This window comes from Gorilla gorilla, chromosome 10, assembly GCF_029281585.2.
Source record: "Gorilla gorilla gorilla isolate KB3781 chromosome 10, NHGRI_mGorGor1-v2.1_pri, whole genome shotgun sequence".
NCBI lineage: Eukaryota > Metazoa > Chordata > Mammalia > Primates > Hominidae > Gorilla > Gorilla gorilla.
This window is the reverse complement of record NC_073234.2, coordinates 23,563,569-23,590,360: the sequence shown is the minus strand read 5'-3', so window position 1 is coordinate 23,590,360 and position 26,792 is coordinate 23,563,569. Positions and strand designations below refer to the sequence as shown.

General features: G+C 44.8%; 1 protein-coding gene across 1 annotated transcript; it reads left to right on the top strand.

Moving 5' to 3' along the window:
- Positions 1-7,741: 7,741 nt before the first annotated feature.
- On the top strand, positions 7,742-24,890 carry LOC101123934 (solute carrier family 2, facilitated glucose transporter member 3). Its single transcript, XM_019038382.4, has 10 exons — positions 7,742-8,073; positions 10,172-10,264; positions 10,927-11,087; positions 12,623-12,863; positions 13,461-13,623; positions 14,231-14,418; positions 18,155-18,259; positions 19,599-19,700; positions 21,082-21,285; positions 22,475-24,890. Exons 1-10 carry the CDS (start codon positions 8,059-8,061, stop codon positions 22,691-22,693), a joined length of 1,491 nt encoding a protein of 496 aa, XP_018893927.1. The 5' UTR covers positions 7,742-8,058; the 3' UTR covers positions 22,694-24,890.
- Positions 24,891-26,792: the final 1,902 nt, after the last annotated feature.

Below are 26,792 nucleotides of genomic sequence, written 5' to 3'. Positions count from 1 at the left end.
TGTAAACCTGTGAGAATTCCTGAAACACAACTTTTGTTTTCACCCTTCTCCTGATTAATCCTTTTTTCTTTAAAATCTCAAGGTTCTCCTTTGTTCTCTGGAGCACTTCCTAGTGATTTCTAGGATACAGTCCTCAATCTTGGCCCAAATACACCCCCTACCTATATTAATTTTGCCTCAGTTTCTTTCTTTAGACCGACATGTCATTCAGTCAACGGTTCATTCATGCATATGTCCAGGACTATGTGAAGTGCCTGTGAATAGAAAGAAGACACAAAATCCCTGCTCTTAAGGGATTCACATGTGAATTAGGGTGATGAAGAAGACAATTAAGGTGAGACTCTGAGGAGCATGGAGTGTGCCTGTAGTCCCACCTACCAGGAGGATCACTTGAGCCCAGGAGTTATAGTTCAGCCTGGGGTAACATAGCTAGATGCTGTCTCTTAAATTAAAAAGAAGAAGAAAATTAAAAGACGCTGGCCAGGCATGGTGGCTCACGCCTGTAATCCCAACACTTTGGGAGGCCGAGGCGGGCAGATCACCTGAGGTCAGGAGTTTGAGAGCCTGGCCAACATGGCAAAACCCCATCTCTACTAAAAATACAAAAAAATCAGCTGAGTGTGGTGGTGGGAGGCTGTAATCCCAGCTACTTGCGGGGCTGAGGCAGGAGAATCACTTGAACCCGGGATGGGGAGGTTGCAGTGAGTGTGCCATTGCACTCCAGCCTAGGCAACAAGAGCAAAACTCCATCTCAAAAAAAAAAAACAAAAGAAAGAAAAAATTAAAAGACATAGAAACAGGTTGTGAGGGATGAAGTTCCTGGAAGAGATGATGTTTCATTTAAAACTTGAAGGTCGCCTGGCGCGGTGGCTCACGCCTGTAATCCCAGCACTTTGGGAGGCCGAGGCAGGCAGATCACGAGGTGAGGAGATTGAGACCATCCTGGCTAACACGGTGAAACCCCTTCTTTACTAAAAAAATACAAAAAATCAGCCAGGCGTGCTGGAGGGCACCTGTAATCCCAGCTACTTGGGAGGCCGAGGCAGGAGAATGGCATGAACCTGGGAGGTGGAGGTTGCAGTGAGCCGAGATCATGCCACTGCACTCCAGCCTGGGCGACAGAGTCAGACTCTGTCTCAAAACAAACAAACAAACAAACAAAAAAACACTTGAAGGTCTTCATCAGGTTTTTCACTACCCTCCAACTTCCACAACTTTTACATACAACCATTCATTGATTCAACTAACATGTAGTGGGTTTCCATTCTATTCTAGGCCTGCTCAAAACAAGCCAGATCATGCTCCCATGGAGTTCCAACCTACATACCTAAAATTCAAGATAAAATATAGTATTATAAGACATGCATGATCTTTGGCTGGGCACGGTGGCTCACACCTGTAATCCTAGCACTTTGGGAGGCCAAGGTGGGTGGATCACCTGAGGTCAGGAGTTTGAGCCCACCTGGCCAACACGTTAAAACCCCCTCTCTACAAAAATTGGCTGGGCGTGGTGCCACATGCCTATAATCCCAGCTAGTCGGGAGGCTGAGACAGAAGAATCGCTTGATCCCAGAAGGGAGAGGTTGCAGTGAGCTGAGATCACGCCACTGCACTTTAGCCTGGGCAATAGAGTGAGACTGTCTCAAAAAAAAAAAAAAAATACACATAATCTTCAAATGTATGTCCTTTGGCCAGAAGGATCTTGCATTAGAATTGACCCATAAAGGATGGGAAAGATTTGTACGAGCAGGAATGAAAGGGATTTATTTATTTATTTATTTATTTATTTTTTGAGAGGGAGTCTAGCACTGTCGCCCAGGCTGGAGTGCAGTGGCGCGATCTCCGCTCACTGCAAGCTCCGCCTCCCGGGTTCACGCTACGCCATTCTCCTGGCTCAGCCTCCCAAGTGGCTGGGACTATAGGCGCTCGCCACCACGCCTGGCTAATTTTTTTGTATTTTAAGTAGAGACGGGGTTTCACCGTGTTAGCCAGGATGGTCTCGATCTCCTGACCTCATGATCTGCCCGCCCGCCTCGGCCTCCCAGAGTGCTGGGATTACAGGCGTGAGCCACCGCGCCCGGCTGGGGATTTATTTTTTAAGGCAAAGTAAGACAAAGTAAAAACTATGAGGCAGGGAATGGGGCCTGTTTGAAAACTGACAAATAGTTAGATTGGCTGGGGCAAAGGGTAGGTATACTTCCAATTTTTTTCTTGGGTGTATATTTTAAGTATATTCTAAGCCTGGCATCCTAAGTTGGGATCATGCTGAAGAGTCAAGATATATCTCGTTGATAATTATATATATTAATTTAATGCTGAAATGAGAATTTGGGGGTATATTAGGGTATACAAAGGATAATATTAAAATTAATGTGTTTCTTTTTATTTTCTTAATGTGGCTACTTAATTTTTTTTTTTTTTTTTTTTTTTTTGACTCAGGGTCTCACTCTGTCACCCAGGCTGGAGTGCAGTGGCACTGTCTTGGCTCATTGCAACGTCTGCCTCCTGGGTTCAAGTGATTCTCATGCCTCAGCTTCCCAAGTAGCTGGGGTTACAGGCGGGTAGCACACACCTGGCTAAATTTTTGTATTTTTCACAGAGACGGGCTTTTGCAATGTTGGCCAGGCTGGTATTGAATTTCTGACCTCAAGTGATCTGCCCGCCTCAGCCTCCCAAAATGCTGGGATTACAACAGGTGTGAGACCCCATGCCCAGAAGAAAAATTTTAAGTGACATATGTGGTTCACATTATATTTATATTGGACAGTACTGGTCTAGGCTTTATTCAATAATTATTGAAGATATTTGAGTAGGAAATTGATACAATTCAAATTTTGATTTAGGATAATTCATCTAGCACTGATGTGGAATGGATTCATTTTTGAAGAAGGGAGAGGGAGGAGGAGAGAAGACCCTTCTGAACGTGGTAAGGGCCTGGGAGCTGGGATTAGGCCCTTCAGGGCCAACAGGAGTGACGGATGGATGGTTTAAACCCACTATAGACAGGAAAATCAACATTTCTCAAATTCTTTCTTTCTTCACCCTGAGGACTTATTTTCTACAGTGTTTTCAAATTCAAAGTGAACTCTGCCTACACTAACCTAATAAAGGAAGATAAAAAAGTTGCTTTAACAAAAGTTGTTCTTTATGAGGAATATTACAGATGCAAGCAAAGTTTTAGAGCAGTTACTAGCTCTTTTGTTTCTGTTTTTGTTTTTCTTTTTGTTTTTTTGAGATGGAGTCTTGCTGTGTCGCCCAGGCTGGAGTGCAATGGCGCAATCTCAGCTCACTGCAAGCTCCGCCTCCCAGGTTCACGCCATTCTCCTGCCTCAGCCTCCTGAATAGCTGGGACTACAGGCACCCGCCACCACGCCCAGCTAATTTTTTTGTATTTTTAGTAGAGACGGGGTTTCACCGTGTTAGCCAGGATGGTCTCAATCTCCTGACCTCGTGATCCACCCGCCTCGGCCTCCCAAAGTGCTGGGATTACAGGCATGAGCCACCGCTCCCGGTCTTGTTTTTGTTTTTTTTTTGGATGGAGTTTTTGCTCTTATTGCCCAGGGTGGAGTGCAGTGGCGCAATCTCGGCTCACTGCAACCTCTGCCTCCCAGGTTCAAGTGACTCTCCTGCCTCAGCCTCCTGAGTAGCTTGGATTACAGGCACGCACCACCACTCCCAGCTAATTTTTTAGTATTTTCAGTAGAGACAGGGTTTCACCATGTTGGCCAGGCTGGTCTCGAACTCCTGACCTCAGGTGATCCACCCGCCTTGGCCTCCCAAAGTGCTGGGATTACAGGTGTGAGCCACCGCGCCTGGCCCAGTTACTAGCTTTTTAGTGTGTCTTGAAATGCCACTTATATTGTTTTATGAAAGAGACAGTTTTCCCTGTCTTTACCTCAATGCGTTTAAAGCCTTGTGTTCCCTGACTTTAGATTTTATGTTTGTTTTCCACTTGGTTATCATACTAGCAAGCATCCATTCCACAAAGCTGCATGAAACTAGGATTGAGATTTACATTCTGCAGATTTAGATTCCAGGATTGAGATTTACATTACAACTCTTCTCTAGCGGCCAGGGTGAAGGACTATCTAAGCTTGGACATTCCTGTTGCTTTCCGGGCCAGCCCAGTGCAGAACTGGTTTTTGAGCATCAGGTTCCTCCCAGGTGCCATTTGCCCAAGGAACACTTGTCTCAATATGCTCAACATACTTTTTTTTTCTTTTTTGAGGCAGGGTCTCACTCTGTTGCCCAGGCTGCATAGCTCACTGCAGCTTCTACCTCCTGGGCTCAAGTGATCCTCCCACCTCAGCCTCCCAAGTAGCTGGGTCTATAGGCACCTGCCATTACCACGTCCAGCTAATTTTTTTTTCTTTTTTTTTTTTAGAGAAGGGGTCTCACTGTGTTGCCCAGGCTGGTCTCAAACACCTAGGTTCAAGTGATCCTTCCACCTCAACCTCCCAAAATGCTGGGATTATAGATGTGAGCCACTGTGCCCAGGTCAACACATTTTTAGATTCTCAAGACTCGGCTGAATTCCAATTGTAACCTTTAAAAATATATATGGCCAGGGCCGGGCGAGCTGGCTCACGCCTGTAATCCCAGCACTTTTTTTTTCTGGAGATGGGGTTTCCCTCTTGTCACCCAGGCTAGAGTGCAATTGCCCACGGCAACCTCCGCCTCCTGGGTTCAAACGATTCTCCTGCCTCAGCCTCCCCAGTAGCTGGGATTATAGGCTTCCGCCTCCACGCCCAGCTAATTTTTGTATTTTTAATAGAGACAGGGTTTCACCACATTGGCCAGGCTGGTCTCGAGCTCGTGACCTCAGGTGATCTGCCCGCCTCAGTCTCCCAAAGGGCTGGGATTACAGGCATGAGCCACTGCGCCCAGCCAATCCCAGCACTTTGGAAGGCTGAGGTGGGCGGATCACGAGATCAAGAGATCGCCGGGCGCAGTGGCTCACGCCTGTAATCCCAGCACTTTGGGATGCCAAGGCGGGAGGATCACGAGGTCAGGAGATGGAGACCACGGTGAAACCCCGTCTCTACTAAAAATACAAAAAATTAGCCGGGCACGGTGGCAAGCGCCTGTAGTCCCAGCTACTCGGGAGGCTAAGGCAAGAGAATGGCGTGAACCCGGGAGGTGGAGCTTGCAGTAAGCCGAGATCGCGCCACTGTACTCCAGCCTGGGCAACAGAGCAAGACTCTGTCTAAAAAAAAAAAAAAAAAAAAGAGATCAAGAGATCAAGACCACCCTGGTGTACCACTGGGCTAGGCGGCCAGGCTTGGCCGTATGCAATTTGCCTGCATGCAATGCTCGATATGCAATTTAAAATATTTTCCTGATAAACACAACTTTGTTGTTTTGGTAGGGCTACATATCCCTTTAATTTGTAAATTTAAAATATACAATATGTTTCAAAGACTTAGTACAAAAAAGTAAACTATTAATAATTTTTATATTGAATGCATGCTGAAATGACAATGTTTTGGATATATTGGGTTAAATAAAATAATTATGAAAAAAATTTATCTTGTTTCTTTTAAAATTTTTAGTGTGGCTACTAGAAACCATAATGTGACATGCTCATATTATATTTCTATTGGACAGCACTGCCCTTTGGGATATCCTTTTTCCTTTAGATACTAAATTCAGTTGCTGTGGTGACTAAAGGGGCCTCTGGCTCAGCATTTCCTGGAAGGCAATGGTGAGATGGGGGAGGGGAGTTGTCATCAAATCAGATTTTAACAATATCCTCGTTAAAGCAGAGGAAGCAACAGTAATCTAGTTTTCTCGGGTCCAGCAGTATCAATTTGAATTCTAGGCCTTCAACCAAAACCCTAAAGAAAGATGCACTTTCTCCAATTCACCATTGGGAAAAATTTTATCTCTTTACCAAGCTTCCTTCACCCACCCCGCCACCTCCAGTACTGAAAGGGTTGCAAGCTACAAATTAATGGGCATTAGGAATTTGATAGTTGATATTCCTCCTCCAAAAAAGCCTAGATACTATCTCCCACTTACCCAGCTGTTTAAACACAAACCAAGTTGTTTTGCTTTGTTTACTCTCAACCTGGAACCACTCTTCTCTCTCCCCGATTATCCCTCCCTCAGTTCTCATTCCTATTTTCTTCTCCTGCTTAGCTTGTTCAGTTTTCTTGTATAGCTTAGTAATCAGATACTTATCTAACACTTCTCTTTCAAGAAACTCACAGTCCATAACTAATAGGATATTAATAATCTTTTCCAGTTATGTGAGAATTACTTGCCCTAGTCCCTTTTTATACTTTATAAAAAGGGAAGAAGGGAAACACTATAAATGACTTGTGGGTCAGAACTCTTTTGTCCTATTATTCTTTTTTTTTTTTTTTTCTTTTGAGACGGATTCTTGCTCTGTCGCCCAGGCTGGAGTGCAGTGGCGCTATCTTGGCTCACTGCAAGCTCCGCCTGCCGCGTTCACGCCATTCTCCTGTCTCAGCCTCCCGAGTAGCTGGGACTGCAGGCGCCCGCCACCATGCCCGGCTAATTTTTTTTTTTTTTTATTTTTAGTAGAGAATGGTTTCACCGTGTTAGCCAGGATGGTCTTGATCTCCTGACCTCGTGATCCGCCCACCTCGGCCTCCCAAAGTGCTGGGATTACAGGCGTGAGCCACCGCGCCCGGCCTTTTTTTCTATTATTCACTGAAGAATCACCAACTTCTTGGAGAGTACCTGATACATAGCATGTATTCGGCAAATACCTGCTTAATTGAATTCGGTATTTATTGCATTTCTAGATGCTATAAGCTTGAGACTAGCAGAAAGTGATGCAGAATTCAGAATGGGTGATATGGCAAATGCCTTATTAAATATAGGGCCCGGCGTGGTGGCTCACACTTGTAATCCCAGCACTTTGGGAGGCCAAGGCGGGCAGACCACAAGGTCAGGAGTTTGAAACCAGCCTGGCCAATATGGTGAAACCCCGTCTTTACTAAAAATACAAAAATTAGCGGGGCGTGGTGGCGGGCGCCTATAGTCCCAGCTACTCGGGAGGCTGAGGCAGGAGAATTGCTTGAACCCGGGAGGCGGAGGTTGCAGTGAGCCGAGATCGCACCACTGCACTCCAGCCTGGGCGACAGAGAGAGACACCGTATCAAAAAAAAAAAAAAAAAAAAAAAAAAGGATATGGATTGTATTCCATAAACAGTTGAACCTCTTATTCCTGCTGCCCTGATAGTTGGTCTGGCTCCTAGACATTCAGGTTTTCTTCCTTCCAGGTGAGATTATGCGAAGAAAGGAACACTGGCAAAATTATTTCCCTGATTTTCTTCTCTCAGGCTGTCTTTCCCTCCCCTTTAAGATTGTGGACTCCGTCTCAAAAAAAAAAAAAAAAAAAAAAAAAGATTGTAGACCCAGCCTATAAATTCACAGGATCAAGAATTCTTACTAACACTCTTTCTAACAACCTTAAATCTCTGATAGTAGCACCCACTTGACTTTGTTTTGTATGGATAGATTTATTCTAATCTCTCTGTAGATTGTTTTAATCCCAAGCAGATGCGAGAGCAAAAAATAGTGTATTTGCCCTCCCTCCAGGCTTTTCTGGTAGCATTTTGTCTGTGAAACTAAGAGGCTCTAGCTGCTATTAGAAGAGGGAAGGAGTAAGGATGAGCTTTTGAAAAAAAAAAAAAAAAAAAAACCCAGGGTGGAGAGAGTGGAAGGATGTGGTTTTAAGAGAGGGGGGAGGGAGGGCGTTATTGTCTGTGGGGCGGGGGCGGGGGTAGTTCTGATAACACAGAATTCCGAGAGATCACAAGATTGCTTCAGGGGGGTTGGGTGGGGTGGGGTGGGGTGGGGCTGGGGGCTTGTCGCCCTTTCAGGCTCCACCCTTTGCGGAGATTATAAATAGTCATGATCCCAGCGAGACCCAGAGATGCTGTAATGGTGACACTTTGGATCCTTCCTGAGGACGTGGAGAAAACTTGCTGCTGAGAAGGACATTTTGAAGGTTTTGTTGGCTGAAAAAGCTGTTTCTGGAATCACCCTTAGATCTTTCTTGAAGACTTGAATTAGATTACAGCGATGGGGACACAGAAGGTAAGAATGATATAATTACTGGTTATTTTTGCTTGTTTGGGATACACTCAGAAAGGCAAATATTAATGGTAATCTCCTTGTTCTATTTTCTCCTAAGTCACCAAGCCATCTCAAGGCCTTTTCATTTCGTCTCTAGCCTGCACTGCTGCCGCTTCATCAGTTCTCTTTGAATGTCATACAGTTCTGTTCACCTTATCATAGGAAAGTCACCCGGAGAAGTTGTGTTTGCTTCTCAGGTTTATTTTAGGTAACCATATGCCACTGAGGACGAGATGGTTGAGTGTTTAGAGGATCGGGCTGCTTGGTTGTATGGATTACAAGTGTGGGTCTCAGAGCCAGTGTGAAGACTTCTCTGGAAGCATTAGACCTTGAAAAGGTCTGTGTTTGGGGGCACAGGCCAGGGTCTGGCCATCTGTTTGTCCTATAACATATGGAGTTCGTGGATGCTAAGGAGAAAGAATTCCAGTTGTCCTTCCTATTAGGGTTAAAATCGTGAGTGCAGGACATACTAAAATATTGAGTGTTGTATATGCATTATTTGCAGGGAGAAAGGCTTTTCTTTTTTTTCTGATTGAGTTTTACTCTTGTTGCCCAGGCTGGAGTGCAATGGAGCGACCGCAGCTCACCACAGCCTCCGCCTCCTGGGTTCAAGTGATTCTCCTGCCTCAGCCTCCTGAGTAGCTGGGGTTACAGGCATGAACCACCGGGCCCGGCTAATTTTGTATTTTTAGTAGAGATGGGGTTTCTCTATGTTGGTCAGGCTGGTCTCGACTCCTGACCTCAGGCGATCCGCCGGCCTCGGCCTCCCAAGGTGCTGAGATTACAGGCATGAGCCACTGCGCGCAGCAAGAAAGGCATTTTTTACCAAGATAAATTTAACTAAAAATAAGGGGCCAGGTGTGGTGGGTCACACCTATAACCCCAGCATTTGGGAAACCAAGGCAGGAGGATCACATGAGGCCTGGAGTTTGAGACTAGCCTTGGGCAATATAGTGAGATCCCATCTCTACAAAGCAGAAAGAAAGAAAATGTAGGAAAATAAGAAAGGGATGGAAAATTATGAGACTAAAGAAGAAAAGGCTCTCAAAGATAGTGAATGATGAGAGGAGACAGAAGAGATTTTTACTAAACGGAAAAAGATTTAACAGAGCATTGCACTGGCAAGGCCCTCCGGGGTACCGATGCTTAGCTGGGACTGAGACATCTGGGAGGCTGCAGGCAAGGTCACTTCTCCTGCTGAAGCTCCCAGCCTGCTGCCTAATCTGCCTGACCTGAAAGGAAAGGAGTTTAAGATATGAAAGGTTGAAGGGATTTTGGGTGGTGGGGTGGGGGGGAATGGCGTAGAAGTTGGCCTCAGGTATAAAAATTGAGCTGCCCCAAGGCAGAAATGGAAAATGTCTCGCCCGGCTGAATTATTCCAGGCAAGGTGAAGATGACCGGTTCTCCCCACTAAGAAATGTCTCTTATATGTTGGGTTCAGAGTAAGTACTTTCTTCCCCTGCGCGGGAGTTAGGGATAGCAGAACTGTATTTAATAAACGAAGACTGAAATGGGGCCAGGATGCAGTGGGTAGATCCAGTAGGTTACATGGTCCTGAGAGATAAGAGACTCAAAGAGCCGCCCAGCAGTGAAGACACAAACTACCACCCCCTCCACCACCACCACTGGGCTTCCGTGGAGTCTGGGGTACAGATCAGACTGCACTGTATTTGTTTCCAAAATGGTCAATTCTTAGTAATCCTACCCAAGACTGTCTTTTTCTCTGCCCTCCCAGTTCGTGAGTGGAATTCTATGCCTACATTTGCCTGATGCAAGTTTTTAAATATTTCCAAACTGACCAACCCAGTTTCTCTTAACTTCTTCCTTCCCCAATTTTCTTTCATTTTTACCGAGTTAACTTCACATTCTTATCTCCAGATAAGTTCTTTAGTATAATCTATTCCTTTGTCTTCCCCATTAATTACCTAAATCTTATTGGATGTTCTTTTCATACCACTCATAACTCAAATTCTCCTAATACAGCTCCATAATTAATAAGAAACAGTCATCAATCACAAGTTTTAAGGACTATTCTCTCCTCTGTCTTCCCTCCCTCCAGGTCACCCCAGCTCTGATCTTTGCCATCACAGTTGCTACAATCGGCTCTTTCCAATTTGGCTACAACACTGGGGTCATCAATGCTCCTGAGAAGGTGAGTGCCAGGCCACAATAATTAGAATTTAGAATAGGGAAGTTATTCCTTTAAGTAGGGTTTCAGGAATTCAGAATTTAAGGCCAGGCATGGTGGCACCTGCCTGGAGTCCCAGCTACTCCTGAGGCTGAGGCTTAAAGATCACTTGAGTCCAGGAGTTAAACACCATCCTGAGCAACACAGTTAGTGAGGGTCCCTCCCCAAACTAGGGGATTTTAAGACAAACTTTGTATCTATCCTGTCCAAGACTGAAGATGGAGACAATATTGGTGGGGAAAATTAGTGGGGTCATCTAATCGAAGCACAAAGCTCACTTACTCCCTGAACGCTGGGCGGTGCTGTTCTTCCTCCCACTCTTTCACCTCAAAGTGATGCACATCCTGTATTATCCCTTAGGGGTTAGTTACAAAGAAGCTGGGTTCCCTTAGCAGAGGGCTGGGGTAGACTGTGAACATCGGTGCTGCCACCTACTGGGATTTTCAGGACAAATAGAATTACTATTCCAGGGAGAGTTAACATAAATTCCAATACGTTATCTGCCCCTTCCATTCCTGTCTATTTATTCCCTTGATTCTCTAGGAAGGAAATGATCCCTAATGTTTGTCTTTTGTTCTCATCCAACTGTAACAGTCTGTTCTTCCACCAACCCTTTTATTTTGCAGATCATAAAGGAATTTATCAATAAAACTTTGACGGACAAGGGAAATGCCCCACCCTCTGAGGTGCTGCTCACGTCTCTCTGGTCCTTGTCTGTGGCCATATTTTCCGTTGGGGGTATGATCGGCTCCTTTTCCGTCGGACTCTTCGTCAACCGCTTTGGCAGGTATTGACTAGAAACTGGGCAAGGAAGTGGGCTCTACCAGCCACATTGAGGACAAGTGTGGAGAGTTAGGGCAGGGAGGTGATGATGCCTTTGAATAAGAACACCTTGAATTCTAATCAAGGGAAACCTAGTCCAACTGGCCCCGAATATGACTGCCCTTGCTTGGAGCTCTACTACCCTGGAGAGCTCCCACCCAGCTGTGCAAGAGATGAACTGTGAGTGATTGGCCTTTGCAGTCCAGCTAGGGATAGTTCAGAATTATTCCCTAGTAAACTCAACTATGGGGTTTCCAGAAACATACTTAATTTACAAGGTCCGAAGTTGTTTACTTGTATTAAAAAAGTTGGGGTTTCATATAAATGTTTTTATTATTTTACCCAGGATTGGTAGGAATTATTTTTGTGCTTCTTAGTCTATGGCAAATGTGGATAATAGCAAAAAAAAAAAGTCTTATTCTATAGAAGCTTAACAATATGTTTTAGAAGGTAGAATATATTTTCATTTATGACTAATGAAGGAACTGTTTTAATTTGCCAATTAGGCAGGGTGTGGTGGCTCACCCCTGTAATCCTAGCACTTTGGGAAACCGAGGCAAGTGGATCAGCTGAGGTCAGGAGTTCGAGACCAGCCTGGCCAACATGGCAAAACCCTGTCTCTACCAAAAATACAAAAATTAGCCGGGCGTAGTGACAGGCACCTATAATCCCAGCTACTCCGGAGGCTGAGGCAGGAAAATCACTTGAACCTGCAGTGGGGGTGCAAAGGGTGCAGTAAGCTGAGATCTGGCCACTTCACAACAGCCTGGGTGAAAGAGCAAAATCTCGTCTCAAAAAAAAAAAAAAGCCGGTGCCGTGGCTTACGCCTGTAATCCCAGCACTTTGGGAGGCTGAGGCAGGCAGATCACAAGGTCAGGAGATCGAGACCATCCTGGCTAACACGGTGAAACCCTGTCCCTACTAAAGATACAAAAAATTAGCCGGGCGTGGTGGCATGCACCTGCAATCCCAGCTGCTTGGAAGCGGAGGCAGGAGAATCTCTTGAGCCTGGGAGGCGCAGGTTGCAGTGAGCCGAGATCCCACCACTGCACTCCAGCCTGGGTGACAGACCAAGACTCCGTCTCCAAAAAAAAAAAAAAAAAATGCCAATTAGATATTCTAGAAATGCAATTGGAATTCACATTTAAAAATCAGTAAAGCAACCTGTTTTACTTGATTATGTTGTTCTTTTGTTTTTTTACCCCCCAAGAAAGAGGGTCTTGCTCTGCCACCCGGGCTGGAGTGTAATGGCCCAATCATAGCTCACTACAGCTTTGACCTCCGACCTCAGTTCCCTGAGTGCCTGGGACTACAGGCGGGCACCATCACACCTGGTTCCCAACTAGAAATGTTCTGATAATAGAAAGTGAAAAACAAAAGTTAGATTAAAAAAAAAAAGAGATGATATGAGCCTGGAGAAGAACAGAATAATGAGGACAGAGGAGAAGTTAGGAGCCTCTCACTTTGCTAATTCCACTTTGTCTTTGATTAACCTTACAGGCGCAATTCAATGCTGATCGTCAACCTGTTGGCTGTCACTGGTGGCTGCTTTATGGGACTGTGTAAAGTAGCTAAGTCGGTTGAAATGCTGATCCTGGGTCGCTTGGTTATTGGCCTCTTCTGCGGACTCTGCACAGGTTTTGTGCCCATGTACATTGGAGAGATCTCGCCTACTGCCCTGCGGGGTGCCTTTGGCACTCTCAACCAGCTGGGCATCGTTGTTGGAATTCTGGTGGCCCAGGTACTCTAGAACTTCTCATACTTAATGAGTGTTAGTTTCATGGGTCATTAAAAAAGTTAACATAGGTGAAGCACTGAAGAATATCTGGCACATGTTCAATTACATATGGAAGTTTTAGATAATAGATAGTAGCTGAAGAAGCAGGCTGAGGCCGGGCGCTGTGGCTCACGCCTGTAATCCCAGCACTTTGGGAGGCCGAGGTGGGTGGATCACGAGGTCAGCAGATCAAGACCAGCCTGGCTAACATGGTGAAACCCCATCTCTACTAAAAACACAAAAAATTGGTTGGGCGTGGTGGCGGGCACCTGTAGTCCCAGCTACTCCGGAGGCTGAGGCGGGAGAACGGCGTGAACCCAGTAGACGGAGTTTGCAGTGAGCCGAGATTGTGCCACTGATCTCCAGCCTGGGTGACAGAGCGAGACTCCGTCTCAAAAAAAAAAAAAAAAAGCACGCTGAGTAGAGAAAGGAAAAGAAGCACAATTTGTTTATTTTTTCACATGGTAAAAGAATGTATGATTTTCTGAACTTTTTGTGTTTTAATGAACTTGTGGCCTGTGAAGTATGGGATTTATAGCATTATCTTTGTGTGGTTTCTAGATCTTTGGTCTGGAACTCATCCTTGGGTCTGAAGAGCTATGGCCGCTGCTACTGGGTTTTACCATCCTTCCTGCTATCCTACAAAGTGCAGCCCTTCCATTTTGCCCTGAAAGTCCCAGATTTTTGCTCATTAACAGAAAAGAAGAGGAGAATGCTAAGCAGAGTGAGTATCCTTCACACCTTACTACATGAATTATATGGTTGTGGTTTGTTTTAGGGATGATTGTACTGGACCTACTTTCTGTTACACTCTTTCCCTGCCTCTCAGAATCCAAGTGAGGAGGGTTCTGATTACTCCTGAGTAAAATTTTCAGCCCCTAAAGAGTGAGGTGAAAAGGCGGGTTTAGGAATGGATGCTATCAGGCCGGGTGTGATGGCTCATGCCTGTAATCCAGCATTATAAGAGGCCGAGGTGGGTCACCTGAGGTCAGGAGTTCAAGACCTGCCTGAAACAACATGGAGAAACCCTGTCTCTACTAAAAACAAAATTAGCCGGGCATGGGGGCGCATGCCTGTAATCCCAGCTACTTGGGAGGCTGAGGCAGGAGAATCGCGTGAACCCGGGAGGTGGAGGTTGCAGGGAGCTGAGATCATGCCATTGCACTCCAGCCTGGGCAACAAAAGTGAAACTCTGTCTCAAAAAAAAAAAAAAAGGAATGGATGCTACCCATCACCTCACCTCGTGCGGCCCTTTCCTGGCTGCCTTACAGGAAGAATGAATTTGGGGCAGCACATTCTCTTTATCCTTTCCTCTTTCTTCTTTTCACCAGTCCTCCAGCGGTTGTGGGGCACCCAGGATGTATCCCAAGACATCCAGGAGATGAAAGATGAGAGTGCAAGGATGTCACAAGAAAAGCAAGTCACCGTGCTAGAGCTCTTCAGAGTGTCCAGCTACCGACAGCCCATCATCATTTCCATTGTGCTCCAGCTCTCTCAGCAGCTCTCTGGGATCAATGCTGTGAGTGTGATACTTTAGGGTCAAACGTGTCTTAAAGTATTTCACTTAAAATGCCGGGTGTGGTGGCGGTGTGCCTCTGTAGTCCCAGCTACTCAGGAGGCTGAGGTAAGAGGATCACTTGAGCTCAGGAGTTTCAGGTTGCAGTGAGCTATAATTATGCCACTGCATTCCAGCCTGGGAGACAGAGTGAGACTGTGTCTCTGAAATTTAAAAAAAGGAAAAAAAAAAAGACCCTGGAAGGACACTGGCAACTTCAGAGTGAACTGACTTTACCAGTCTGTTTTTACAACTAGTATAGCGAGCGTGGTAGTTTAAAGAGGGCATGATAGATGATAGTTTAAAGAGTGTGGCAAAACGGAAGCTAGCATTTGGCAGATAGCCCTTGTATTCCATGCAAATATCAGCTTCCTGCATTTGACTGTGGATTGTAGGAAGAGAGTACTCCTGTGCCTTCTAGTCAATATGGATATTAAGAGCACCCTTGTCCCACCTTTTTAAATACTGATTCATCCCCTAAGGGTTTTCAGACAGACTTTGATCAATGGGATTAAATTATTTTGTAACAAAGCATTTTGCAAAACTTACTATTTTGAGCATTTTGATGCTCAAAATAGTAAGTTGGTTCTTGGAACTTTTCTCCTACCTAGCACACCAGGATATTTGTATTTGAAGTGGCAGTGCTTCTTATGAGGGGTTAGAGGCTGTTATGTCAGAATCTATGAGGAGCCAAGTGTGGTGGCTGCTCATGCCTGTAGTCCCAGCTACTACTCGGGAGGCTGAGGTGGGAATATCACTTAGGGCCAGGAGTCAAGCTTGGGAAATATAGTATGACCCTGTCTTTAAAAAAAAAACTTGGGAGGAAATACACAGTAGTTAGAAAAAGCCTCCTAGGTGATTTTGATGAATCCCAGTCTCAAATTTCTTCATTTGGAAATGATAATGTAGGCCACACGTATTACTGGAGAAAAATGTGCTCCCGAGACTCTCCAGAGCAGCAGAGCTGGGACTAGGCAGGTGAGGCAGCTACGTGCAAGTGTAGCCCTGAGAATGAGCACCTCTCTAAAGAATGTACCTTGCCTTAGTTCTGTGCCTGTTTAAAAAAAGAAAAAAGAAAGAAAGAATAAAAGAATGCACCTGAGGCAACTCCCTAGCTGCCTCACCACAGTCCAGGCCCTGCAAAACAGGATCAGTAAAAGATCACCTGTGAGAAATGACAAGTGATCCGTGAGCAGTCTGAGGGACAGACTCCTGCCATTTCAGAGTATGGTGTGTACATTCTTTTTTTTTTTTGAAACAGAGTCTCACTCGATCGCCCAGGCTGGAGTACAGTGGCACGATCTCCGCTCACTGCAACCTCCACCTCCCGGGTTCAAGCGATTCTCCTGCCTCAGCCTCCTGAGTAGCTGGGACTACAGGCGTGTGCCACCATTGCCTGGCTAATTTTTGTATTTTTAGTAGAGAACAGGTTTCACCATGTTGGCCAGGATGGTCTCGATCTCTTGACCTCATGATCCACCTGCCACGGCCTTCCTAAGTGCTGGGATTATAGGTGTGAGCCACTGCGCCTGGCCCATCGTTTTTTTGAGGTGAAGTCTTGTTCTGTCACCCAGGCTGGAGTGCTGTGGCACAATCTCAGCTCACCATAACCTCCATCTCCTGGGTTCAAATGATTCTCCTGCCTCAGACTCCCGAGATTACAGGTGGGATTACAGCCCAGATTACAGGTGCGCACCACCATACCTTGCTTATTTTTTCGTACTTTTAGTAGAGAATAGAGGGATATCACCATGTTGGCCAGGCTGGTCTCAAACTCCTGACCTCAGGTGATCCACCCACCTCAGCTCTCTCTCCTAAAGTGCCGGCCTTACAGGTGTGACCCACCTCGCCCGGCATGTACATTAATTATTCTTGGACTAAGCTGGCTCCCAATTTAGTCAATGAGTAGATTTTGCGCCAGGTATAATCTCACCCAAAGCTGGCTGCATCAGAATTATGGGGATTGGGATTCCTGAGTCAGCTGAATTTGAGAATCTCTGTGTAAGAGACATGAAAGTTGTCCGTAAAAAAATAAATCTGATGCACAGCAGGCTTGGAAATCACTTTTCCAACCTACTTTGCACAAATGATGATTTCTAATTTCCCTTATGGGCAAATGGGTAAGAGGTTGCATTGTATCATGTTTACCTAGCAGAGTAAACTATTTAGGTGAGATGATGTAGCGGTTACCTTGCTTGGTGACACTAGATAGCAAAGTCATTTTACTATGAGAAATTTTATTGAGATGTGTACATGTACATTAGGTTTTTGACGTGTAGACATTATGTTAAGGAAAAGAATTGGCATACCTATTGCTTGTTTAAACTGCTCAAGTAATTACTTTTGCACTAGCCTAATATCTTTCCCCACAAGCTTGACGCCATCATATAATATGTTGAGATTTCTTAACAGTCTTAATTAGCCCTAGAGCTGCAGGTTTTTCAATAATGACTCCACAAATCTCAGTTTCAAAAAACAATTATCTTATTTTAGAAAATATGAATATACATAGTTTACATCTTACGTACTAGGGATTTAAAGAGTTGTTTCATGAGAAGGTAAATCCCAATGTAGAGGTCCATATTCATCAAAAAGACTAATAAATATTGCTATGGAGGCAAATACTCTGGGTGAAATAAACTGAAGTGAACCTCGGTAACCTAGATAATGTTCCCTTGTTAACTTGAGGTCTGAGTCCAGTATTTTAATATCTCTTAACTATGGTAGTTATAGCAACTTTAGATTTTAGCACAGTGCCTAGCAAACAACATAATAATTTATTTAATATATATTAAATTGCAATAGTAGCTGGTATTATTTCATAAAACACTTCAAAAGGGCCTAGGCCTAGGAAACACAGCCCAACCTCTGCTTATTCAATGAGCAGGATAAGGTTATTCAATTAGTTCACTATCAAATTGAGACATCGATGTCCCTATCAATGCTTTGAGAGTTTGGGGAAGAGCCAATTAAAAAAGCATTTAGCTGGGCCTGATGGCACATGCCTATAATCCCAGCAACTTGGGAGGCTGAGAGGCAGGAGGATCACTTGAGACCAAGAGTTTAGGACCAGCCTCGGCAACAGTGAGTTGCTGTCTCAACTTATAAAAAAGAAACCAGTTAGTAGGAATTACACCTTCAGGTAAGTTAGTGAAGTGGACATAAGCAAGAGGAAATGGAACAGTGGGAATAAGCATTTTTAGAAGAAACAATGTAAATGAGTAGCTAGCATTAAGAACATTTAGAAAGAGAAAGGAGGGCCAGGTGCGGTGGCTCCTGCCTGTAATCCTAGCACTTTGGGAGGCCAAGGCGAGCAGGTCACTTGAGGTCAGGAGTACGAGACCAGCCTGGCCAACAAAGTGAAAACCCATCTCTACTTAAACTACAAAAATTAGCTGGTTGTGGTTGCAGGCACCTGTAGTCCAGCTACTCAGGAGGCTGAGGCAGGAGAATCGCTTGAATCTGGGAGGTGGAGGTAGCAGTGAGCTGAGATTGTGCCACTGCACTCCTGCCTGGGTGACAGATCCAGACTAGGAGATAAGATACAGAAGATAATTCATTTGCAGAAGGGATATTAGTATTGAACGAAAACCTAGAAAAAGGACTTCTTACCCACTGGGACTTTTAAGTTTATTTTTGAGGGTTCTGTGTAAGTGGTGTGCAGAATTGCATCAAAGCTGCATGTTTTCTTTTCTACTAGGTGTTCTATTACTCAACAGGAATCTTCAAGGATGCAGGTGTTCAAGAGCCCATCTATGCCACCATCGGCGCGGGTGTGGTTAATACTATCTTCACTGTAGTTTCTGTAAGTTGGATGGTTTGGTAATTTTGAGGCGAGAAAAGAATCCTTGCTACAGATGTTCAAAGATGGATTGCATGACCCTACCATCATTTAGTTACCTTTTTGTTGCTTAATTTTCCTTTGGGAAAAAGAGATAAATTTAATGTTGGATGTAGTCTTCACTCTTCAAGCAAATATGGGATGGATGGGAAAGGAGGGAGTATAGAAGGGACTATATAGTATGCTTTGAACTTGGAATTGGAGGAGAGGTGCTTGGAAAAACTCAAGCTCTGTTACTCCACTGTTTTTACACTAAAAGAACAATAATCAACAAGTTATCTGTGATCCCCAGAATATGTGAGAACTTTTCCCCGTGAGGTGTGCAATCAGTTCCGTAGTGGACACCATCTAGGTGTCCTGCGATTTTTTAATTATTACACTGTCTGCCTGGAGATAGCATCAGATCTCACAGGTTGGTGGCCGATTTCCCAAGACTGCCCCCAACTCCTGATGCCAGTCACAAGCTCCAGGTTGTTTTACCTGTGCTTCTGACTCACCAGCTGTAGATCAGGATTCCCACTACATCCTCTTTGGGTTTGATTAATTTGCTACAGTGGCTCACAGAACTCAGGGAAATTGTTTCCTAGTTTGATTTAAAGGATATTTTAAAGCACAGAAATAAAGAACCAGATGAAGAGATTCACGGGGCGAGGTCTGGAGGGATCCTGAGCATGGGAGCTTCTGTCTCTGGGGTTGGGGTGCACTCCTAGCACATAGATGAGTTGTTGCTGACCTTCCTGTCAGCTTTCACGGGTTCAGATATCTGGAAGCTCCCCACACCCTGCCTTTTGGGCCTTTTATGCAGATTTAATTGGTTCTCCATGATTGAAGCATGGACAACTGTTCTGACATGTGATTGGACAAAAAGGGAATGATCTGAACCCAGCTGGGCCTGTCTGCTTAGATTATTTGTTGGCCTCTCTGTAGCGTTTCTTCCTGTAGGGTATGGGGCAGGACCCTCTCTGAAATGAGGGTTTTATGACCCACAGTCAGATTAGCGTCCTGCCAAGTGGGAGGGCAAGAGAAAGTCAGAGAAGAATTCTGTTATCTGAGGCCTGCTCCTGAGGCCTGAAGCATCCCAACATTATGGCAAAAGACTCTACCAAGGGCTATGGGGATTTTGAGCCAGGACCTGTGAATGGAACACAATATGTATGTATATAAAATCATAAATCACAGGAGGGGTATCCATAACAAGTGTTGTTATGGATATGCCTGCTGTTGGTAAGGCAGATTTCAAGTAGCTCAGATGCTGTTTTCATGGAAAGGAAAACTGAAGTTTCATGTCATATTCTTCTTCCAGCTATTTCTGGTGGAAAGGGCAGGAAGAAGGACTCTGCATATGATAGGCCTTGGAGGGATGGCTTTTTGTTCCACGCTCATGACTATTTCTTTGTTATTAAAGGTAAGTGCTCTTTGGGTGAAAAAAAAGGGAGGGGGAAAGAAAAGAGGTTACAGTTGACTTCTGGGACACAAGGGGTGGGTTGTTAAGGTTGCAGTTTGTCAATAAAGTCAGAGGAGAGAAGCAGGATGCCCAGAGTTTAAGAAACATGGGTCATCAGAGAACTGGAGGTAAACTGTTAGAATCTTTACATTTAGAGAACATTATTATAGCTTATAAAATAAATTATCTAATTTAATTCTTAGAATAATATCAAGGTAATCACACTTAATAGATGATGACATGGTCTCAGTACAAAGTGACATATATGAGATCATATAGATGGGATTGAAAAATTCAATCCTCGGCTGGGCGCAGTGGCTCACGCCTGTAATCCCAGCACACTGGGAGGGTGAGGCGGGCGGATCACCTGATGTCGAGAGTTCAAGACCAGCCTGACCAACATGGAGAAACCCTGTCTCTATTAAAAATAGAAAATTAGCCAGGAGTGGTGGTGCATGCCTCTAATGTCAGCTACTTGGGAGGCTGAGGCAGGAGAATCGCTTGAACCCAGGAGGCAGAGGTTGCGGTAAGTTGAGATGGTGCCATTGCACTCCAGCCTGGGCAACAAGAGCGAAACTCTCTCTCTCAAAAAAAAAAGATCCAATCCTGGCTGGGCGCAGTGGTTCATGCCTGTCATCACAACACTTTGGAAGGCCAAGGTTAGAGGATTGCTTGAGCCCAGAAGTTCAAGACCAGCCTACGCAACATGGCAAGAAACTTTCTCTACAAAAAAACAAAAAAATATTTTTTTTTTTGAGACAGGGTTTCACTCTGTCACCAGGCTGGAGAGCAGTGGCAGGATCTCAGCTCACTGCAACCTCCGCCTCCTGGGCTTAAGTGTTTCTGCTGCCTCAGCCTCCCAGGTAGCTGGGATTATAGGCGCGTGCCACCACGCTCAGCTAATTTTTGTACTTCTTAGTAGAGACTGGGTTTCACCATGTTAGCCAGGCTGGTCTCCAACTCTTGACCTCAGATAATCCACCTGCCTTGGCGTGAGCCACAGCTCCTGGCCAAAAAAAATTTTTTTTTAATTAGGCAGGTGTGGTGGCACATGCTTCAAGTCCAAGCGATTGGAGAGGCTGAGGTGGGAGGATTGCTTATGCCCAGGAGATCAATGATGCAGTGAGCTATTGTAGTGCCACTGCACTCCAGCATAGGCAACAGAGTAAGACCCTGTCTCAAAAAATAAAAATAAAAATAAATCCAAGCCTTTTGACTCCACAGCCACTCTTTGTATTGTACGTCAGGGACAGGAGGAGCTTGCCGTTAATTGCTTCTGGGAACCTAGATACTAGGTTACACTGTCTTTAAATTTAATTTTCTCTGTTCCTTCCTCTTACAGGATAACTATAATGGGATGAGCTTTGTCTGTATTGGGGCTATCTTGGTCTTTGTAGCCTTCTTTGAAATTGGACCAGGCCCCATTCCCTGGTTTATTGTGGCCGAACTCTTCAGCCAGGGCCCCCGCCCAGCTGCGATGGCAGTGGCCGGCTGCTCCAACTGGACCTCCAACTTCCTAGTCGGATTGCTCTTCCCCTCCGCTGCTGTAAGTAAACTCACCTTATCTTAAAACCAGCCTATGTAAGCTGACATGAAGATACTCCTTAATAATGCAGTAGTCTGGGCCTGGCATGGTGGCTCATGCCTGTAATCCTAGCACTGTGGGAGGCTGAGGCAGGTGGATCACCTGAGGTCAGGAGCTCAAGACCAGCCTGGCCAACATGGTGAAATTCAAAAATTAGCTGGGCATGGTGGTGCATGCCTGTAATTCCAGCTACTTGGGAGACCGAGGAAGGAGAATCGCTTAAACCTGGGAGGTGGAGGTTGCAGCCAGCTGAGATCGCACTACTGCACTCTAGCCTGCTTGATGGAAGCAAGACTCCATCCCTAAATAAATAAAAAAATACAGTAGTCCCTCCTCTTCTTCAGTTTCAGTTACCTGTAGTCTAAAAATATTAAATGGAAAATTGCAGAAATAAATAATTCATAAAGTTTAATTTGCGGCCAGACACAGTGGCTCAAGCCTGTAATTCCAGCACTTTGAGAGGCCTAGGCGGGTGGATAACTTGAGGTCAGGAGTTGGGGACCAACCTGACTATCATGGTGAAACCCTGTTTCTACAATAAATACAAAAATTAGGCTGGGCGTCGTGGCTCATGACTGTAATCCCAGTGAGCGAGATCACACCATTGCAGTACCACACACCTGTAGTCCTAGCTACTCAGAAGACTGAGGCAAGAGAATCACTTAAACCCAGGAGGTGGAGTTCATGGTGAGCTGCGATCAAGCTTCTGCTCTCCAGCCTGGGTGACAGAGCGAGATTCCGTCTCAAAAAAAAAAAAAAAATTCATAGAGATGGAGTTGCCCAGGCTAGTCTCAAACTGCTGGGTTCCATTGATCCTCCCACCTTGACCTCCCAAAGTGCTGGGATTATGGGCGTGAGCCCGCACTCGGCCCAGAAACACAGATTTTAAAAATAATACTCAAAAGTCCAAGAATACTCAGTAGACATTTGGAAGCATTTAACTGTAATGAAAAGGAATGGCAGAAAGAAAACTAGAGAGAACTACAGTAAGTTAGCAATGGAATCATAAGTGAATCTGAAGAAACCTGTTTTCATTAAATATGGAAGGGTTATAGCTTGAAGCCTATTGGAAATATGAATGTGAAGGAAATTGACTTTGTCAATGACCAGATTTTTATATCAATCTTCCTTTTTTCTGTCCTTTCACTAGTACTATTTAGGAGCCTACGTTTTTATTATCTTCACCGGCTTCCTCATTACCTTCTTGGCTTTTACCTTCTTCAAAGTCCCTGAGACCCGTGGCAGGACTTTTGAGGATATCACACGGGCCTTTGAAGGGCAGGCACACGGTGCAGATAGATCTGGAAAGGACGGCATCATGGAGATGAACAGCATCGAGCCTGCTAAGGAGACCACCACCAATGTCTAAGTCGTGCCTCCTTCCACCTCCCTCCCAGCATGGGAAAGCCACCTCTCCCTCAACAAGGGAGAGACCTCATCAGGATGAACCCAGGACTGCTTCTGAATGCTGCTACTTGATTCCTTTCTCATCCCATGCACTCCATGAGCACCCCAAGGCTGCAGTTTGTTGGATCTTCAATGGCTTTTTAAATATTTTATTTCCTGGACATCCTCTTCTGCTTAGGAGAGACCGAGTGAACCTACCTTCATTTCAGGAGGGATTGGCCGCTTGGCATATGACAACTTTGCCAGCTTTTCCTCCCTTGGGTTCTGATATTGCCGCACTAGGGGATATAGGAGAGGAAAAGTAAGCTGCAGTTCCCCCAACCTGAGACTTACCAGGAAGCAGATACATATGAGTGTGGAAGCCGGAGGGGGTTTATGTAAGAGCACCTTCCTCACTTCCATACAGCTCTACGCGGCAAATTAACTTGAGTTTTATTTATTTTATCCTCTGGTTTAATTACATAATTTTTTTTTTTTTACTTTAAGTTTCAGGATACATGTGCCGAATGTGCAGGTTTGTTACATAGGTATATATATGTCATGATGGAAATATTTATTTTTTTAAGCATAATTTTGCCAAATAATAAAAACAGAAGGAAATTGAGATTAGAGGGAGGTGTTTAAAGAGAGGTTATAGAGTAGAAGATTTGATGCTGGAGAGGTTAAGGTGCAATAAGAATTTAGGGAGAAATGTTGTTCATTATTGGAGGGTAAATGATGTGGTGCCTGAGGTCTGTACATTACCTCTTCAACAATTTCTGTCCTTCAGATGGAAACTCTTTAAGTTTAATTTCTCGTAAAAGTCATATACCTATATAATAAAGCTACTGATTTCCTTTGGAGCTTTTTTCTTTAAGATAATAGTTTACATGTAGTAGTAGTACTTGAAATCTAGGATTATTAACTAATATGGGCATTGTAGTTAATGACGGTTGATGGGTTCTAATTTTGGATGGAGTCCAGGGAAGAGAAAGTGATTTCTAGAAAGCCTGTTCCCCTCACTGGATGAAATAACTCCTTGTAGTAGTCTCATTACTTTTGAAGTAATCCCGCCACCTATCTCGTGGGAGAGCCACCCAAATGAGAAACCTAAAATAATTGGTTCTTGGTAGAGATTCATTATTTTTCCACTTTGTTCTTTAGGAGATTTTAGGTGTTGATTTTCTGTTTTATTTTAACTCATACCTTTAAAGGAATTCCCCAAAGAATGTTTATAGCAAACTTGGAATTTGTAACCTCAGCTCTGGGAGAGGATTTTTTTCTGAGCGATTATTATCTAAAGTGTGTTGTTGCTTTAGGCTCACGGCACGCTTGCGTATGTCTGTTGCCGTGTCACTGTGGTCCTATGCCGAATGCCCTCAGGGGACTTGAATCTTTCCAATAAACCAGGTTTAGACAGTATGAGTCAATGTGCAGTGCAGCCCACACTTGAGAGGATGAATGTATGTGCACTGTCACTTTGCTCTGGGTGGAAGTACGTTATTGTTGACTTATTTTCTCTGTGTTTGTTCCTACAGCCCCTTTTTCATATGTTGCTCAGTCTCCCTTTCCCTTCTTGGTGCTTACACATCTCAGACCCTTTAGCCAAACCCTTGCCAGTGACAGTATCTTGGTTCTCAGTTCTCACTGTTCCCTCTGCTCCTGGAGCCTTTGAATAAAAATGCACGTAGCTGAGGCCGGATGCGGTGGCTCACGCCTGTAATCCCAGCACTTTGGGAGGCCTAGGTGAGCGGTCAGGGGTTCGAGACCAGTCTGGCCAACATAGTGAAACCCTGTCTCTACTAAAAATGCAAAAATTAGCCGGGCATGGTGGCGGGCGCCTGTAATCCCAGCTACTTGGGAAGCTGAGGCAGGAGAATCATGTGAACCCGGGACGCAGGGGTTGCAGTGAGCGGAGATCGCATCATTGCACTCTAGCCTGGGCCACAGGGCGAGACTCCGTCTCAAAAAAAAAAAAAAAAATGCACATAGCTATGGAGTGGGCTTTAGCTTGAAAAGGTGACCTTGCAACTTCATGTCAACTTCTGGCTCCTCAAACAGTAGGTTGGCAGTAAGGCAGGGTCCCATTTCTCACTGAGAAGATTGTGAATATTTCCATATGGATTTTCTATTGTTACTCTGATTCTTTGTTTTAAAATAAAAATTCTGAATGTACACGACATTATGGGCTTATTTACTTTTTGTCCTTCCTGTAACCACAAAATGAGCTTTAAATCCTGACTTGGCTACTCAGTGCCTGTTGACTTTGAGACTTGTATGAGACCCTCATACTCATATGAGACTCTGTTGTTAGAGTCTCATACATAAGAGAATAGCAATATGTGTTTATTATGTAGATTAAATGAAAAAGCTTTCGTGGCCGGGCGCGGTGGCTCACGCCTGTAATCCCAGCACTTTGGGAGGCCAAGGCGGGTGGATCGCCTGAGGTCGGAAGTTCAAGACCAGCGTGACCAACATGGAGAAACTCCGTCCCTACTAAAAATACAAAAATTAGCTGGGCATGATGGCGCATTCCTGTAATCCCAGCTACTCGGGAAGGCTGAGGCAGGCAAATCGCTTAAACCTGGGAGGCGGAGGTTGCGGTGAGCAGAGATCGCGCCATTGTACTCCACCCTGGGCAACAAGAGCGAAACTCCGTCTCAAAAAAAAAGAAAAAAAAAGCTTTCATTTGTTGCTTTTCATACTTGATAAATTATTTTGCTTTCTTTCCCCACTGAGAACTAGCTATTTTGTTTGTTTTTCTCTTGTGTTCTTTTTACTTCCTCCTCCAGTCTTTTTTTTTTTTTTTTTGGAGACAGAGTTTTGCTCTTGTTGCTCAGGCTGGAGTGCAATGGTGTGATCTCAGCTCACTATAACCTCTGCCTCCTGGGTTCAAGCCATTCTCCCGACTCAGCCTCCCAAGTAGCTGGTATTATAGGCATGCGCCACCACACCCGGCTAATTTTTATATTTTTAGTAGAGATGGGGTTCCACCATGTTGGCCAGGCTGGTTTTGAACTCCTGACCTCAAGTGATCCGCCCACCTCCGCCTTCCCAAAGTGTTGGGATTACAGGTGTGAGCCACCGCACCTGGCCCAGAGTGATCTTTTAAAATTGAATGTTACTCTGCTGCTTAAAGCCTTCCAATTACATCTAACCACTTAAAATAATGTCCAAACTCCTTCACCATGACTAACAAATCTAGTGACCTTAGGTCCCAGTTTAAATTGCCTTGATTCATTTTCACAACTGCCCTATCTGCCTAAAAGCCTTGCCTCTCCAATTTCACATCTTGTTATATGCATTTTTTTTTTTTTTTTTGAGACAGAGCTTCATTCTTGTTATCCAGGATGGAGTGCAATGGTGTGGTCTCGGCTCACTGCATCCTCAGCCTCCCAGGTTCAAGCGATTCTCCTGACTTAGTCTCCCAAGTAGCTGAGACTACAGGCATAGGCCACCACACCCAGCTAATTTTTGTACTTTTAGTAGAGATCGGGTTTGGCCATGTTGACTAGGCTGGTCTTGAACTGGACTCACGTGATCTGCCAGCCTCAGCCTCCCAACGTTCTGGGATTACAGGCGTGAGCCACCACACCCAGCCCTAAGTGATGTTTATTTAAAGTGTCAGTCTGGGTCCTATCAGAAGACAAAAATGACACTTTTTTTTTTTTTGGAAATAATAATATAAAGAATATCAAGCTATAGGCCGTGCGCGGTGGCTCACACGTGTAATCCCAGCACTTTGGGAGGCTGAGGTGGGTGGATCACCTGAGGTCAGGAGTTCGAGACCTGTCTGGCCATCATGCTGAAACCCCGTCTCTCCTAAAAATACAAAGAAAAATTAGCCGGGCTTGGTGGCAGGCGCCTGTAATCCCAGCTGAGGCAGGAGAATCGCTTGACCCGGGGAGGCAGAGGTTGCCGTGAGCCAAGATCGTACCATTGCACTCCAGCCTGGGCAATAAGAACAAAACTCCTTTAAAAAAAAAAAAAAAGGTATAAGACAAAATGCAGTTCCCTAGAGCTGAGGGAGATTATCCAAGAAATGACATACTTGGAAGGAAGGCCACTGCCATCTCCTCAAA